The 17,382-nt window shown below is 31.1% G+C and overlaps 1 protein-coding gene across 2 annotated transcripts; it reads right to left on the bottom strand.

Annotated features, from left to right (window-relative positions):
- Positions 1–2,011: 2,011 nt before the first annotated feature.
- On the bottom strand, positions 2,012–16,765 carry LOC129739026 (chorion peroxidase-like). 2 transcript variants are annotated; one of them, XM_055730400.1, is made up of 5 exons: positions 16,425–16,765; positions 15,698–16,343; positions 12,127–12,287; positions 11,133–11,859; positions 2,012–2,850 (listed from the first exon to the last, which is right to left on the bottom strand). In XM_055730400.1, the coding sequence occupies exons 1-5, from the start codon at positions 16,543–16,545 to the stop codon at positions 2,157–2,159; spliced, it is 2,349 nt and encodes a 782-aa protein (XP_055586375.1). In that variant the 5' UTR covers positions 16,546–16,765; the 3' UTR covers positions 2,012–2,156. The 2 variants fall into 2 exon arrangements, with proteins under 2 accessions (XP_055586375.1, XP_055586374.1); XM_055730399.1 differs by having other exon boundaries at positions 15,698–16,346; positions 16,425–16,764.
- Between the last annotated feature and the right edge of the window lie 617 nt (positions 16,766–17,382).

Consider the following 17,382-nt stretch of genomic DNA (forward strand, 5'->3'; position numbering starts at 1 on the left):
CTGTCTGTCTGTCTGTCTGTCTGTCTGTCTGTCTGTCTGTCTGTCTGTCTGTCTGTCTGTCTGTCTGTCTGTCTGTCTGTCTGTCTGTCTGTCTGTCTGTCTGTCTGTCTGTCTGTCTGTCTGTCTGTCTGTCTGTCTGTCTGTCTGTCTGTCTGTCTGTCTGTCTGTCTGTCTGTCTGTCTGTCTGTCTGTCTGTCTGTCTGTCTGTCTGTCTGTCTGTCTGTCTGTCTGTCTGTCTGTCTGTCTGTCTGTCTGTCTGTCTGTCTGTCTGTCTGTCTGTCTGTCTGTCTGTCTGTCTGTCTGTCTGTCTGTCTGTCTGTCTGTCTGTCTGTCTGTCTGTCTGTCTGTCTGTCTGTCTGTCTGTCTGTCTGTCTGTCTGTCTGTCTGTCTGTCTGTCTGTCTGTCTGTCTGTCTGTCTGTCTGTCTGTCTGTCTGTCTGTCTGTCTGTCTGTCTGTCTGTCTGTCTGTCTGTCTGTCTGTCTGTCTGTCTGTCTGTCTGTCTGTCTGTCTGTCTGTCTGTCTGTCTGTCTGTCTGTCTGTCTGTCTGTCTGTCTGTCTGTCTGTCTGTCTGTCTGTCTGTCTGTCTGTCTGTCTGTCTGTCTGTCTGTCTGTCTGTCTGTCTGTCTGTCTGTCTGTCTGTCTGTCTGTCTGTCTGTCTGTCTGTCTGTCTGTCTGTCTGTCTGTCTGTCTGTCTGTCTGTCTGTCTGTCTGTCTGTCTGTCTGTCTGTCTGTCTGTCTGTCTGTCTGTCTGTCTGTCTGTCTGTCTGTCTGTCTGTCTGTCTGTCTGTCTGTCTGTCTGTCTGTCTGTCTGTCTGTCTGTCTGTCTGTCTGTAAATTTAATTTCGTTAAAAAATTGTCCATCATCCATTACCCTGACTATTGATTTGTCTGGGCCGCGGATCGCAGGGCAGCATGATGTTTGCCCAGTTGAATGATGCCAAATAGCTTCCGATTTTCCGACACAGCTCTGCCAATATAAACATAATTTCAACCTCAGCTGTTCAATGGACCGATCCATCAACATGCCGGAACTAAAACAAACAGTTTCGTCGAATCTACATCGTTCGGGGCAAACGGAGTTCTGCGCGCACCCTAGTTATTTGCCGTATCCCGTCGAAAGGTTTGGCTCCCAAAAGTAATGTTTTGTTTTTGTTTCTATCAAAAATCGTTCCCAGGTTTACAAGTGTTAAAAAGGGGGCTTTCCCGGAGTTTATTTTTGGAAATTTTTATTTCTTGTCGGTGTCGATTAATTTTTGCAGCATAAAAGCTGATTTGAGTTTCATGTGTATTATTGTTTTAAAAAATATCCGTTGGCTTTTATGATTTTTAAATCTTGTTTTTTGAACATTATTCTGAACAATGGAAAAATTATGAAAAAAATGAAGGAATAATTGAGTTGACGGACAGTCCTTGAAATCTTTATACGGTGCATCGAGGTTTGATGTTTACTCAGCTGACATCGTCTCAGCTGACTAGTGTTCTACCAACTGAGCAAAATATATAAATCTAGAAAATCTAACGGTGAGCTTAAAAAAATGGTTCCGGTTGAAGAAATGGAAAATAAGATTTATTTGGATGTCTGATTCGTCTAGAAAGAAATAAAACAGACCGGAATTCATGTAAACAAGTTCAAAAAGCTATCCATAAATATAAACAACCGACTACGGTGGTCAAGTCGCGCTCAAAAAATTTGGGCGAGTGAAATGTCGCAAAATTTTGCGAATCGTCCTGCGGCTCACCCTTAGCACAGTTCCAATCAAAAAACTTTCAAACGTTTACTAAATACCGCAGGAATTTTTTGGTTGGAGCTGTGCCAAGGGTGGGCCGCAGGGCGTTTCGAAGTCCATTGAGATAGTTTGCGACATTTCACTTGTCCAATTTTCTTGCGCATGACTTGACCACCGTAATCGGTGGTTTTTTTTTGGCTCAGATTTGCTTTAAACTGCCACCGAATACCTGAAGTTTAATAAGGGTTATTAGTGTCCGTGAACTGAAAACTTTTGTGTGCATATTTATGTTACAACATTTATTCATCACAAACGAAAAAAAACACTTAATCACAAAGATTTATATATAGAAACATATAAAACAGAGAAGCAGATCATGAATATTTTTCTCCCTAGGATACGGAACCATACGCCATATCCTTCCCTAATTTAGTGTTGGTGTCTCCAGTGCCCGAAATCGATATCCCTATGGTGCGGGCAAGGAATCGGCTCATTCGTATGGCTCGATTTCAGGAACGCATTAGGAGCCTGATAGAAATCGTATCGTTTGTCAACGTTGGCGCAGATAATGCTGGCCAGCGATACCTTCCGGATCTGGTCCAGCTGCCCGGCGGTGAAGGCGCCCGGATTGGTTTTAGGGCCCTCGGTGTAGAAGTAGCGATCGCCGAACTTCAGCCGGGCAAACTGTTCCCCGATCAGGTGCCCGAAAGTCTCGCCCACAATACCATCGCTGTGGACCGGCTCCAGCAGCCCACCGATCCAGAGGTCCACATCGTCCGGACTTTCGTAAACCTGGGCCAATTTGGCACCGCTAGGTCCAAACTGGTGGAAGCTGTGAATCCGGTGCAATCCCAGCCAGGATCGGTAGTCGTTATAGGGTCTCAGGGCATGATCACGACCTCGTTGGATGTTCAACGAGGCCAGATCGGTGCCGAATGGAGACCGACCGGCAAATAGGAACCCGGTCAAGCCAAGGGTAACCGAGGGGTCCACCTCCTGCTGCGATTGTTTACCCAACGAGTAGATGTAATCGTCGAAACTTGTCGGATGCAGTACCCGCGATGGGTCATCGAATACCTTGTGAATGGGAACCGTTTCGGTGTGCTGGTGCCGATGGTGGATTCTGGAATTCAAGAGAAAAAAAATTTGAATCAGCTACTTTTGGAATTTTTGACTTTCTGTTGATTTTCTCTCTAGATTTCTCACCTTCTGATTCATATTTAAGAAAAAAAATCCTCAATATTTGTTTTTTTAGCATTCAAACTTTCCAACATAATTCGATTTTGACTAAGTGACTGTATGATAAGATTGTAGGATACTAAGAACTTGAAATCATTGAACAGACCTAATGTATGCTATTCAAACAGGAACAGTGCTTATGTACGTGTAGAGAATTGGAATCAAATAAAATTCAGTCAGGAGTTATCGTCTAAGGAGAACGGTTGAGTTTCATTTAGTATACGAAGTTGTACAATACAATGATGACTTTGTATCTGTCTATTTTGCTTAACGTGCCCTACATTGTATGTTCCTTTTAAGCTTAACGACTTTGCGGCATTCAGACTTCTTGACGGTTTTATCTTTTCAACTCTGTGAAATATTATCATTTTTACTTTTTGACTTTCTGACTAATCTGCTACATGACATTTGCCCGACTGGAAATTGTGATTTTCTGACTTATGAGCTTTCTTACTATCAAGGTTTTTAGAAACACAATGTTCTCCGACTTTCACAGTAAGTAGTAGCGTGGCGCTCAATGAAATTGTTTACAAACATAAGAATATTTGCTCAGCGATTCTGTGGTTTTTTGGTAAACAAACTCCATGAGTCCCGCAGTTGCAAAACCAAAATGGTCAAAACGGCTGAATTGGGAATTTAGCATACGGTACACACCTTGCTTACTATCTAACTAGCTGACGCTCTGACTTTTTGACTTCCTGATTTTGTAATAAACTGACTCTCTCACTTTGTTACTTTTTGACTCTTTGGCTTTTTGACTTTCTGATATTCAATTTTCTGACTATCTGACTTCTGACATTTTGACATTCTTATATTTGGTCTTTCGTACTTCCAGACTTTCTGACTTGTTTTTTTTTTTACTTTCTGCTTTACTGCATTTATGATTTTCTGACTTTTTGACTATCTGACTTTCAGACTACTAGACTTTATGACCTCCTAAATCTCTGACTTTCCGATTTTACCACTTTCAGATTTTCTGACATTTCTGATCCTGACATCCTGATTTCCTGACTTTTAAACTATCTGGCTTTCTGAATTTTTTTTTTACTAACTTTCCGGCTATCCGATTTTCTGATTCTCTTACTTTCTGATTTATACTGACTTTTTGAATTTAAGAATTTCTGACTATCTAGCTTTCTGACATTCCATCTTTTTGACTGTCTGACTTTCTGAGTTTCTCACTTTCTGACTTTACGACTTTCTGATTTTCAGACTTCCTGGCCTCCCGACTTTTCGACTGCTGATTTGCTGATTTTCAGATTTCTTGACTTTCTGACCTTATGGTTTTTGGATTTTCCGGCTTTCCGACTTTAAGATTTTCTGACTTACTGACTATCTGACTTTCATCTACTTGACTTCCTGACCTTCTAATCTTCTGACTTTCTGACTATCTGAGTATCTGACTCTGACTTACTGACTTTCTGACTTTCTGACATCCTGACTTACTGACTTTACCGGAATTTCTAGCTTTCTGACTTTCTTGACTTTTTGAGTCTAATAATCAAAAATTAAAAAATTAAAAAAATTAAAAGGATAAAAAATAAAAAAATTAAACAGTCAAAAAAATCTAAATATCTTAAACTTTAAAAGTCAAAAAGTTGAAAAGTAAAAAAATCCATAAGTCAAAATATCAAAAAGTCCAAAAGTCAAAATGCTAGAAAAATAAAAAAAAACAGAAAGCTGACAGTGAAAAACTCAAAAAGTCAGAAAGCAAGGAAGTCAAAAAAATTAGATAGTCAAAAAGTGGGAAAATCAATAAGTGAGAAGTAAAAAAAAGAGAAAGAAAAACAGCGAAAAGTTAGACAAATTTGGAACAAGAAAATTAGGAAGTCAGATAATAAGATAGTAAGAGAGCAAGAAAGATAGAAAGAGAATTAGTCAGAAAGCTAGAGAATTAGAAAGTCATTAAATTTGAAATTCTTTTTCGACATTTTGACTTTCCGACTTTCTGATTCTTTGACTTTCCGATTTTCTTACTTTCCAATTTTCGGACGTTCCAATTTTCTGACTTTCCAATTTTATGACTTCCCAATTTTCTGACTTTCAGATTTTCTGACTTTCTGGAATTCTGACTTTCTGACTTTATAACTAACTGGCTTTCTGACTATTTGACATTCTGAGCCTTTCTGACTTTTCAACATCCTGACTTTCTAACTTTCTTACTATCTTATTACCTCTTTTTCTATCTTTCTGGCATTTTGACTACTGACTTTCTTATTTTCTGATTTTTTGATGACCTTAAGTTCTGTAATTATCTAACTTTTAAATTCTTGCCTTTTTAGAAATTTGAATTTCTGAATTCTGACATTTTATCAACTGTGCTTTTAAACTTTTTTACTTTAACCTTTTTTTTAATTTGCACTTTTAAATTTTTTTCTGTTTTTAAATTTTTTAATTTTGAACTCTTTTCCTTTACAACTTATTAATTGAATGTATTTTTTTACTTTTTAATCTTGTAACTTAATTATTTTTTGACTTTTTTACTATTTACTATTACCTTTCTTTTTCCTTGTTTCCTTTTAACTTTTAAAACTTTGAATTTTTTATAATTTTTTTACTTTTTTACTTTTTTTCTCTTTAATTTTTTAACTTTTTAACTTTTTTAATTTTTACTTTTTTACTTTTTAACTTTTTTACTTTTTTACTTTTAAACTTTTAATCTTTTTAACTTTTTCACTTTTTAACTTTTTAACTTTTTAACTTTTTAACTTTTTAACTTTTTAACTTTTTAACTTTTTAACTTTTTAACTTTTTAACTTTTTAACTTTTTAACTTTTTAACTTTTTAACTTTTTAACTTTTTAACTTTTTAACTTTTTAACTTTTTAACTTTTTAACTTTTTAACTTTTTAACTTTTTAACTTTTTAACTTTTTAACTTTTTAACTTTTTAACTTTTTAACTTTTTAACTTTTTAACTTTTTAACTTTTTAACTTTTTAACTTTTTAACTTTTTAACTTTTTAACTTTTTAACTTTTTAACTTTTTAACTTTTTAACTTTTTAACTTTTTAACTTTTTAACTTTTTAACTTTTTAACTTTTTAACTTTTTAACTTTTTAACTTTTTAACTTTTTAACTTTTTAACTTTTTAACTTTTTAACTTTTTAACTTTTTAACTTTTTAACTTTTTAACTTTTTAACTTTTTAACTTTTTAACTTTTTAACTTTTTAACTTTTTAACTTTTTAACTTTTTAACTTTTTAACTTTTTAACTTTTTAACTTTTTAACTTTTTAACTTTTTAACTTTTTAACTTTTTAACTTTTTAACTTTTTAACTTTTTAACTTTTTAACTTTTTAACTTTTTAACTTTTTAACTTTTTAACTTTTTAACTTTTTAACTTTTTAACTTTTTAACTTTTTAACTTTTTAACTTTTTAACTTTTTAACTTTTTAACTTTTTAACTTTTTAACTTTTTAACTTTTTAACTTTTTAACTTTTTAACTTTTTAACTTTTTAACTTTTTAACTTTTTAACTTTTTAACTTTTTAACTTTTTAACTTTTTAACTTTTTAACTTTTTAACTTTTTAACTTTTTAACTTTTTAACTTTTTAACTTTTTAACTTTTTAACTTTTTAACTTTTTAACTTTTTAACTTTTTAACTTTTTAACTTTTTAACTTTTTAACTTTTTAACTTTTTAACTTTTTAACTTTTTAACTTTTTAACTTTTTAACTTTTTAACTTTTTAACTTTTTAACTTTTTAACTTTTTAACTTTTTAACTTTTTAACTTTTTAACTTTTTAACTTTTTAACTTTTTAACTTTTTAACTTTTTAACTTTTTAACTTTTTAACTTTTTAACTTTTTAACTTTTTAACTTTTTAACTTTTTAACTTTTTAACTTTTTAACTTTTTAACTTTTTAACTTTTTAACTTTTTAACTTTTTAACTTTTTAACTTTTTAACTTTTTAACTTTTTAACTTTTTAACTTTTTAACTTTTTAACTTTTTAACTTTTTAACTTTTTAACTTTTTAACTTTTTAACTTTTTAACTTTTTAACTTTTTAACTTTTTAACTTTTTAACTTTTTAACTTTTTAACTTTTTAACTTTTTAACTTTTTAACTTTTTAACTTTTTAACTTTTTAACTTTTTAACTTTTTAACTTTTTAACTTTTTAACTTTTTAACTTTTTAACTTTTTAACTTTTTAACTTTTTAACTTTTTAACTTTTTAACTTTTTAACTTTTTAACTTTTTAACTTTTTAACTTTTTAACTTTTTAACTTTTTAACTTTTTAACTTTTTAACTTTTTAACTTTTTAACTTTTTAACTTTTTAACTTTTTAACTTTTTAACTTTTTAACTTTTTAACTTTTTAACTTTTTAACTTTTTAACTTTTTAACTTTTTAACTTTTTAACTTTTTAACTTTTTAACTTTTTACTTTTTTACTTTTTTACTTTTTTACTTTTTTACTTTTTTACTTTTTTACTTTTTTACTTTTTTACTTTTTTACTTTTTTACTTTTTTACTTTTTTACTTTTTTACTTTTTTACTTTTTAACTTTTTAACTTTTTAACTTTTTAACTTTTTAACTTTTTAACTTTTTAACTTTTTAACTTTTTAACTTTTTAACTTTTTAACTTTTTAACTTTTTAACTTTTTAACTTTTTAACTTTTTAACTTTTTAACTTTTTAACTTTTTAACTTTTTAACTTTTTAACTTTTTAACTTTTTAACTTTTTAACTTTTTAACTTTTTAACTTTTTAACTTTTTAACTTTTTAACTTTTTAACTTTTTAACTTTTTAACTTTTTAACTTTTTAACTTTTTAACTTTTTAACTTTTTAACTTTTTAACTTTTTAACTTTTTAACTTTTTAACTTTTTAACTTTTTAACTTTTTAACTTTTTAACTTTTTAACTTTTTAACTTTTTAACTTTTTAACTTTTTAACTTTTTAACTTTTTAACTTTTTAACTTTTTAACTTTTTAACTTTTTAACTTTTTAACTTTTTAACTTTTTAACTTTTTAACTTTTTAACTTTTTAACTTTTTAACTTTTTAACTTTTTAACTTTTTAACTTTTTAACTTTTTAACTTTTTAACTTTTTAACTTTTTAACTTTTTAACTTTTTAACTTTTTAACTTTTTAACTTTTTAACTTTTTAACTTTTTAACTTTTTAACTTTTTAACTTTTTAACTTTTTAACTTTTTAACTTTTTAACTTTTTAACTTTTTAACTTTTTAACTTTTTAACTTTTTAACTTTTTAACTTTTTAACTTTTTAACTTTTTAACTTTTTAACTTTTTAACTTTTTAACTTTTTAACTTTTTAACTTTTTAACTTTTTAACTTTTTAACTTTTTAACTTTTTAACTTTTTAACTTTTTAACTTTTTAACTTTTTAACTTTTTAACTTTTTAACTTTTTAACTTTTTAACTTTTTAACTTTTTAACTTTTTAACTTTTTAACTTTTTAACTTTTTAACTTTTTAACTTTTTAACTTTTTAACTTTTTAACTTTTTAACTTTTTAACTTTTTAACTTTTTAACTTTTTAACTTTTTAACTTTTTAACTTTTTAACTTTTTAACTTTTTAACTTTTTAACTTTTTAACTTTTTAACTTTTTAACTTTTTAACTTTTTTATTTTTTTACTTCTTTACTTTTTTACTTTTTTACTTTTTTACTTTTTTACTTTTTTACTTTTTTAACTTTTTTACTTTTTTACTTTTTAACTTTTTTACTTTTTTTACTTTTTTACTTTTTTACTTTTTTACTTTTTTACTTTTTTACTTTTTAACTTTTTTACTTTTTAACTTTTTTACTTTTTTACTTTTTTACTTTTTTACTTTTTTACTTTTTTACTTTTTTACTTTTTTACTTTTTTACTTTTTTACTTTTTTACTTTTTTACTTTTTTACTTTTTTACTTTTTTACTTGTTTACTTTTTTACTTTTTTACTTTTTTACTTTTTTACTTTTTTACTTTTTTACTTTTTTACTTTTTTACTTTTTTACTTTTTTACTTTTTTACTTTTTTACTTTTTTACTTTTTTACTTTTTTACTTTTTTACTTTTTTACTTTTTTACTTTTTTACTTTTTTACTTTTTTACTTTTTTACTTTTTTACTTTTTTACTTTTTTACTTTTTTACTTTTTTACTTTTTTACATTTTTACTTTTTTACTTTTTTACTTTTTTACTTTTTTTACTTTTTTACTTTTTTACTTTTTTACTTTTTTACTTTTTTACTTTTTTACTTTTTTACTTTTTTACTTTTTTACTTTTTTACTTTTTTACTTTTTTACTTTTTTACTTTTTTACTTTTTTACTTTTTTACTTTTTTACTTTTTTACTTTTTTACTTTTTTACTTTTTTACTTTTTTACTTTATTACTTTTTTACTTTTTTACTTTTTTACTTTTTTACTTTTTTACTTTTTTACTTTTTTACTTTTTTACTTTTTTACTTTTTTACTTTTTTACTTTTTTACTTTTTTACTTTTTTACTTTTTTACTTTTTTACTTTTTTACTTTTTTACCTTTTTACTTTTTTACTATTTTACTTTTTTACTTTTTTACTTTTTTACTTTTTTACTTTTTTACTTTTTTACTTTTTTACTTTTTTACTTTTTTACTTTTTTACTTTTTTACTTTTTTACTTTTTTACTTTTTTACTTTTTTACTTTTTTACTTTTTTACTTTTTTACTTTTTTACTTTTTTACTTTTTTACTTTTTTACTTTTTTACTTTTTTACTTTTTTACTTTTTTACTTTTTTACTTTTTTACTTTTTTACTTTTTTACTTTTTTACTTTTTTACTTTTTTACTTTTTTACTTTTTTACTTTTTTACTTTTTTACTTTTTTACTTTTTTACTTTTTTACTTTTTTACTTTTTTACTTTTTTACTTTTTTACTTTTTTACTTTTTTACTTTTTCGCTTTTAGTCTTTATGACTAGTTGAATTATTATCTTTTTGACGTTATTCCGACGCTTTTTGACTCTTTTTGACTTTTTTTACTCTTTTTGACTCTTTTTTACTCTTTTTTACTCTTTTTGACTCTTTTTGACCCTTTTTGACCCTTTTTGACTCTTTTCTATTCTTTTAGACTCTTTTTGACTCTTTTTGACGCTTTTAGATTCTTTTTGACTCGTTAAGACGCTTTTTGATTCTTTTTGAATCTTTTTGACTCTTTTTGACTCTTTTTGACTCTTTTTGACTCTTTTTGACTCTTTTTGACTCTTTTTGACTCTTTTTGACTCTTTTTGACTCTTTTTGACTCTTTTTGACTCTTTTTAACTCTTTTTGACTCTTTTTGACTCTTTTTGACTCTTTTTGACTCTTTTTGACTCTTTTTGACTCTTTTTGACTCTTTTTGACTCTTTTTGACTCTTTTTACTCTTTTTGACTCTTTTTGACTCTTTTTGACTCTTTTTGACTCTTTTTGATTCTTTTTGACAGTCTTTGACTCTTTTTGATTCTTTTTGATTTTTTTTATTCTTTTCGACTCTTTGGGTTCTTTTTGAACCTTTTTGACGCTATTTGATTCTTTTTGACTCTTTTTGACTCTTTTAGACTCTTTTGGACTCGTTCAGACTTTTTTAGACTGTTTTAAACTCTTTTAGACTCTTTTGGACTATTTTTATGTGGTAAAGACTCGTTTAGACTCTTTTCGACTCTTTCAGACTCTTTTTGAATCTTTTTGATTTTTTTTATTCTATTTGACTGTTTTTGACTCTTTTTGATTTTTTTTCGACTCTTTTTGACTCTTTTTGACTTTTTTTTTTACTCTTTTTGACTCTTTTTGACTCTTTTTGACTCTTTTTGACTCTTTTTTAATCTTTTTGACGCTTTTGGACTCTTTTTGACTTTTTTCGATTTTTTAAATTTTTGACATTTCTTGACGTTTTAATTTTTTTTTTTTGATTTTTTGACTTTTTGACTTATTGACTCTTTGATTTTTAACATTTTGACTTTTTGACTTTTTTACTCGATCCATTGTAAGAAATCTAAAAAATGTTTGTGGTAAAGAAATGTTAAAATTGTCATGTTTTTGCTGCATACCAATGAAATTTTTTTCAGATTAATCAATTTTTTTCAACGAAATCATCCTTCAAATAACTGCTCATCTAACTGTTACCAATTGGCAACGTTTTTTGTTGTCTTTCAACTTGTTTTAAAAAAAACTCAGACATACAGTTCATCAAGTTAACACTTACCGAAAATGTCCCTCGACAGTGGAATGCCCAAATCGGAATGCCGCTCCCGAGACTTCAGCCAGTACGACTGGTTTTACTTTATGGCTGTAATGTTGCGTGTGGCCATAATCGTCGTCCAACAGCCCGTACTGTTTGACCTTTTCCCATCCAATGACCAGCGGCAGATATTCGTGATACAAGATGTGTTGAATTTCGGCAATCACAATCTTCCTAGCCTCCTGGTACAGCCGCTCGTCGTCCCAGTGTGGATTCACATGACTCAGAACCTTGGCCAATCGGTTGTGCTCTCTCAAAAACAAAACGTGGACCTGAACGAGCGAAACGATCTGATTCACCCGATCGTCCCCGGCCTCGAAACAAACCTTCGCCCATGGTTCGCAAACCGAGGGATCCCGATTCGGGGGCAACAGTTCGATTCCCACCGGAAACGAATCCTTCAGCTGACCCCGATGGAAGGACCGCAACGAGGCCGCGTGCCGCTCCTCGGATCCGTACACCGTTGACCCGTCGATGAAGTGGGTGACCTTGCTCAGCTGTTTGGCGTAGCCCAGTCGGCAATGACCTTCGGCAGCCAGCGAGAGCCGCACGAAGTTCAAACACCGAACGCCAAACTTCGAGTAGAACGGATCGTGCGGGCTAACCTCGATCGGGAGACAGGCGAAGTGGGACTCGTGCCCTCGCAAGGTTCGGGAACTGTCCGCCGAACAGCACTCGATCGCTTCGTCACCTGGGAAAGGCAATTGTTTTTGGTTTATGTATACCTATTAACTTTGCAAAAGACTAAATGGTTGGCCTTTGCTGGACTTTTCAATAGATGACGTTCGCCAAAAATACATCGTCTTTGACACTATAGGCAGCTTTCCAAAAAAAAAACTTCGCCGAGCGCCATCTTTTGGGAAAGGTTGTGAAGCATTTGAAAGGCTAATAAGCTGAATAAACTACGGTTTTCAATGGAATTCATTCGCAATCATGCTCACATTTAGGATGGACTTACCAATTTTGATGCTGGAACTGCGGGTGAAATCATGGGCAATAAACTGGCCGAACTGCATCAGCAATAGGTTCAGGTGGTGGTGCGGCCGATCCAGGTCATGCAACAGGTGGGCCGAAATAGTCCGGGCACTTGCTAATTTTCTTCCGGTAACGGAATGAATGCTGCGTGGGAACAAGTAAATCGGTTATTGAGTAGTCACATTTCCCCGTTTGGAAACACACAATTCCGAAACAAATAAAGAATCAAACTGCTCATTTGAACATCGCCCACACTAATTTATCTGGGAACATAAAATTAAACTGGTTGGACTTCATCAGTAGAAACGGGAGCATCAAAACTGCAGATTATAAATCCAAAAATAACGAGACAGAAACATCAGCATTCAAATTCGAATGAAAGTTGAACATATTAATTAGCTTCGGAATCTAGATTCGAAATTCAGATTTAGAAACAAGATAATGAATGAAATTCAGAATCCAGATTCAGAATTCAGATTCAGAATTCAGATTCAGAATTCAGATTCAGAATTCAGATTCAGAATTCAGATTCAGAATTCAGATTCAGAATTCAGATTCAGAATTCAGATTCAGAATTCAGATTCAGAATTCAGATTCAGAATTCAGATTCAGAATTCAGATTCAGAATTCAGATTCAGAATTCAGATTCAGAATTCAGATTCAGAATTCAGATTCTGTAAATTTATTTTTTTCGGCATATCGGTGATAAGTTTCCTCGCAAAAATGCTCTCTCGCTCTTTTCAACATCTGTAAATTTTCTCCTCACTTCTCTATCCATCTTTATCAATTTCAGAACTACTTTTCACCGATATGCCGAAAAAAATAAATTTACAAAATTAATTAACGGTGGTTAACTCATCTTAGAATTCAGATTCAGAATTCAGATTCAGAATTCAGATTCAGAATTCAGATTCAGAATTCAGATTCAGAATTCAGATTCAGAATTGAGATTCAGAATTCAGATTCAGAATTCAGATTCAGAATTCAGATTCAGAATTCAGATTCAGAATTCAGATTCAGAATTCAGATTCAGAATTCAGATTCAGAATTCAGATTCAGAATTCAGATTCAGAATTCAGATTCAGAATTCAGATTCAGAATTCAGATTCAGAATTCAGATTCAGAATTCAGATTCAGAATTCAGATTCAGAATTCAGATTCAGAATTCAGATTAAGAATTCAGAATTCAGATTCAGAATTCAGATTCAGAATTCAGATTCAGAATTCAGATTCAGAATTCAGATTCAGAATTGAGATTCAGAATTCAGATTCAGAATTCAGATTCAGAATTCAGATTCAGAATTCAGATTCAGAATTCAGATTCAGAATTCAGATTCAGAATTCAGAATTCAGATTCAGAATTCAGATTCAGAATTCAGATTCAGAATTCAGATTCAGAATTCAGATTCAGAATTCAGATTCAGAATTCAGATTCAGAATTCAGATTCAGAATTCAGATTCAGAATTCAGATTCAGAATTCAGATTCAGAATTCAGATTCAGAATTCAGATTCAGAATTCAGATTCAGAATTCAGATTCAGAATTCAGATTCAGAATTCAGATTCAGAATTCAGATTCAGAATTCAGATTCAGAATTCAGATTCAGAATTCAGATTCAGAATTCAGATTCAGAATTCAGATTCAGAATTCAGATTCAGAATTTAGATTCAGATTCAGAATTCAGATTCAGAATTCAGATTCAGAATTCAGATTCAGAATTCAGATTCAAATTGCAGATTCAGAATTCAGATTCAGAATTCAGATTCAGAATTCAGATTCAGAATTCAGATTCAGAATTCAGATTCAGAATTCAGATTCAGAATTCAGATTCAGAATTCAGATTCAGAAGTCAGATTCAGAATTCAGATTCAGAATTCAGATTCAGAATTCAGATTCAGAATTCAGATTCAGAATTCAGATTCAGAATTCAGATTCAGAATTCAGATTCAGAATTCAGATTCAGAATTCAGATTCAGAATTCAGATTCAGAATTCAGATTCAGAATTCAGATTCAGAATTCAGATTCAGAATTCAGATTCAGAATTCAGATTCAGAATTCAGATTCAGAATTCAGATTCAGAATTCAGATTCAGAATTCAGATTCAGAATTCAGATTCAGAATTCAGATTCAGAATTCAGATTCAGAATTCAGATTCAGAATTCAGATTCAGAATTCAGATTCAGAATTCAGATTCAGAATTCAGATTCAGAATTCAGATTCAGAATTCAGATTCAGAATTCAGATTCAGAATTCAGATTCAGAATTCAGATTCAGAATTCAGATTCAGAATTCAGATTCAGAATTCAGATTCAGAATTCAGATTCAGAATTCAGATTCAGAATTGAGATTCAGAATTCAGATTCAGAATTCAGATTCAGAATTCAGATTCAGAATTCAGATTCAGAATTCAGATTCAGAATTCAGATTCAGAATTCAGATTCAGAATTCAGATTCAGAATTCAGATTCAGAATTCAGATTCAGAATTCAGATTCAGAATTCAGATTCAGAATTCAGATTCAGAATTCAGATTCAGAATTCAGATTCAGAATTCAGATTCAGAATTCAGATTCAGAATTCAGATTCAGAATTCAGATTCAGAATTCAGATTCAGAATTCAGATTCAGAATTCAGATTCAGAATTCAGATTCAGAATTCAGATTCAGAATTCAGATTCAGAATTCAGATTCAGAATTCAGATTCAGAATTCAGATTCAGAATTCAGATTCAGAATTCAGATTCAGAATTCAGATTCAGAATTCAGATTCAGAATTCAGATTCAGAATTCAGATTCAGAATTCAGATTCAGAATTCAGATTCAGAATTCAGATTCAGAATTCAGATTCAGAATTCAGATTCAGAATTCAGATTCAGAATTCAGATTCAGAATTCAGATTCAGAATTCAGATTCAGAATTCAGATTCAGAATTCAGATTCAGAATTCAGATTCAGAATTCAGATTCAGAATTCAGATTCAGAATTCAGATTCAGAATTCAGATTCAGAATTCAGATTCAGAATTCAGATTCAGAATTCAGATTCAGAATTCAGATTCAGAATTCAGATTCAGAATTCAGATTCAGAATTCAGATTCAGAATTCAGATTCAGAATTCAGATTCAGAATTCAGATTCAGAATTCAGATTCAGAATTCAGATTCAGAATTCAGATTCAGAATTCAGATTCAGAATTCAGATTCAGAATTCAGATTCAGAATTGAGATTCAGAATTCAGATTCAAAATTCAGATTCAGAATTCAGATTCAGAATTCAGATTCAGAATTCAGATTCAGAATTCAGATTCAGAATTCAGATTCAGAATTCAGATTCAGAATTCAAATTTAAAATTTCAAAGTTAACTTTTCAAAAACTGGAACTGAGAATTTTCGCATTGAATTTGGTTTCCGACTTTAAAAAAAGTTTCATCATTCTTGTTCGTGGAATATAAGAATCAACATTTCCACTTCGACCTTTAGTGAAATCCTTATAAACTTGGATGGAGGAAACGTAACATTCAAATTATCACAGCGAGAGATATCTGGATTCAAGATTATTTACCGGGGTGCCCAAACACCATCCTCGTAGGCCGGGGGCAGAAGTTTCTCGAAGGGATGTCCCGCCGCGCCCCACCGGGTTCGGTCCGGGTGTGGGTTGTTGCAGCTTCCATCGAAGCTTCGGAAGCGGGCCTGAGGATTGCAGGAATCGGCCGGGGGTAAACAGCGCCTGGATCGGTTCCGGGGAAGGTTAGCAAAAGTTTCCGTGTGTTGCCTTTCCTCCACGGTCCAGTTGAGCGCATCGGCAAAGGCTTTGCTGGCGTAGACGGCTTCGTACGGAACCCGGTCAAGGTCAATGTCATGGTGATGTGCCAGAGCTTCCTGAACCATATCGGCTTCCGAGGGCTGTAGGAGCTGATGGAAGTCCGGCCGAGTTTTTGAACTGGACGTCATGGATTTCCCATGCTCGATGACGTTCTGCCATTTCTCGGCAAATTGACGGCGCCCTTCTAGCAGCGCATTGCTCGACACGTGCTCGAAATCATCCTGGAGGATGGCTCGTTTGGCCACAGACCGGGTAGCTAGCCTTGTGGGGCAACAGTAGCCAAAATTATCACTGCCGGAACCGGAAATTCGACAAGGCTCTGCGCCCTCTCGTAAAAGCGCCGTACAATCCGAAAACGGGACGCACGTCTCATTTTCCTCACATACTGCTGCAAATTATAATTCAATTAGGGCTTGGCGGAAACATTTCCTGCGATGTGGTAGCGAAATCTACTTTATTAACTCACCCGATAATGGCTTTTTGAGCTCAGTTTTCACATCAGTGGAAAATTTTCCTCCTGCACGACAAGTGGGCGCAAAAAGCAGAAGAATGGCGCAAAAACCAACCGACAATAAATGGGTAGCCATCACGCTTCCCCGCAAAAACCGAATTTAATTCATTGAATTCGACGGAAAATGGAGTAAATTTCACCGGTTGTAAAATTAAATACCGTTTTTTTATGATAGAAATACACAGGTTAAAAAAGAGGTTTATTGACGTTCACCGTGAGTCCCTTTCACCGGTGGGAGCCGAACGTGGAGACTGATCCCGGATGGATTTTACCGAGGATCTGTCTCGTTGTGAATGTATTGCGAGCTAACGAACACTTACGAAAAAAAGTTGGACCGGAAATGAAAAAACGCAAACTGGAACCGGCCCAGCTTCAATTGTATTGCAAACAATCAAGCCAAAAACTTATCCAGACACAGAGCTTTAATAGTATATTGTTTGACGTTTTCAGCTCTGCTTCAACTTTAATGTTTCGATTTTTTCGAAGCTAATTAAAAACAAATTGAGGACTCAAGGATTTTTCATAAGAATAACAAATTTAAAGATACTAGAGATCATTTTGAATAAAAGTTACTTTGAAGTTCATTTTAGTGGCTGAAGAGAATGCTATCCAGCCCCTAAGAGAGCGTTTAGAACCTGACAATGACAAAAATGACAAAAATGGCAAAAATGGCAAAAATAAAAATGACAAAAATGACAAAAAGGACAACAATGACAAAAATGACAAAAATGACAAAAATGACAAAAATGACAAAAATGACAAAAATGACAAAAATGACAAAAATGACAAAAATGACAAAAATGACAAAAATGACAAAAATGACAAAAATGACAAAAATGACAAAAAAGACAAAAATGACAAAAATGACAAAACTGACAAAAATGACTAAAATGACAAAAATGACAAAAATGAG

This window comes from Uranotaenia lowii, chromosome 1 (assembly GCF_029784155.1).
Source record: "Uranotaenia lowii strain MFRU-FL chromosome 1, ASM2978415v1, whole genome shotgun sequence".
Taxonomy (NCBI): Eukaryota; Metazoa; Arthropoda; class Insecta; order Diptera; family Culicidae; genus Uranotaenia; species Uranotaenia lowii.

What these genes read in the sequence shown, in the direction of transcription:
- LOC129739026 (XM_055730399.1), bottom strand. Translation starts at nt 16,545, where the DNA reads ATGGCTACCCATTTATTGTCGGTTGGTTTTTGCGCCATTCTTCTGCTT. An exon ending in GCTCAAAAAGCCATTATCGG is followed by an intron (nt 16,347 to 16,424) that starts GTGAGTTAATAA and finishes TATAATTTGCAG; the next exon opens with CAGTATGTGAGGAAAATGAG. An exon ending in GATGGTGTTTGGGCACCCCG is followed by an intron (nt 12,288 to 15,697) that starts GTAAATAATCTT and finishes GTTCCCACGCAG; the next exon opens with CATTCATTCCGTTACCGGAA.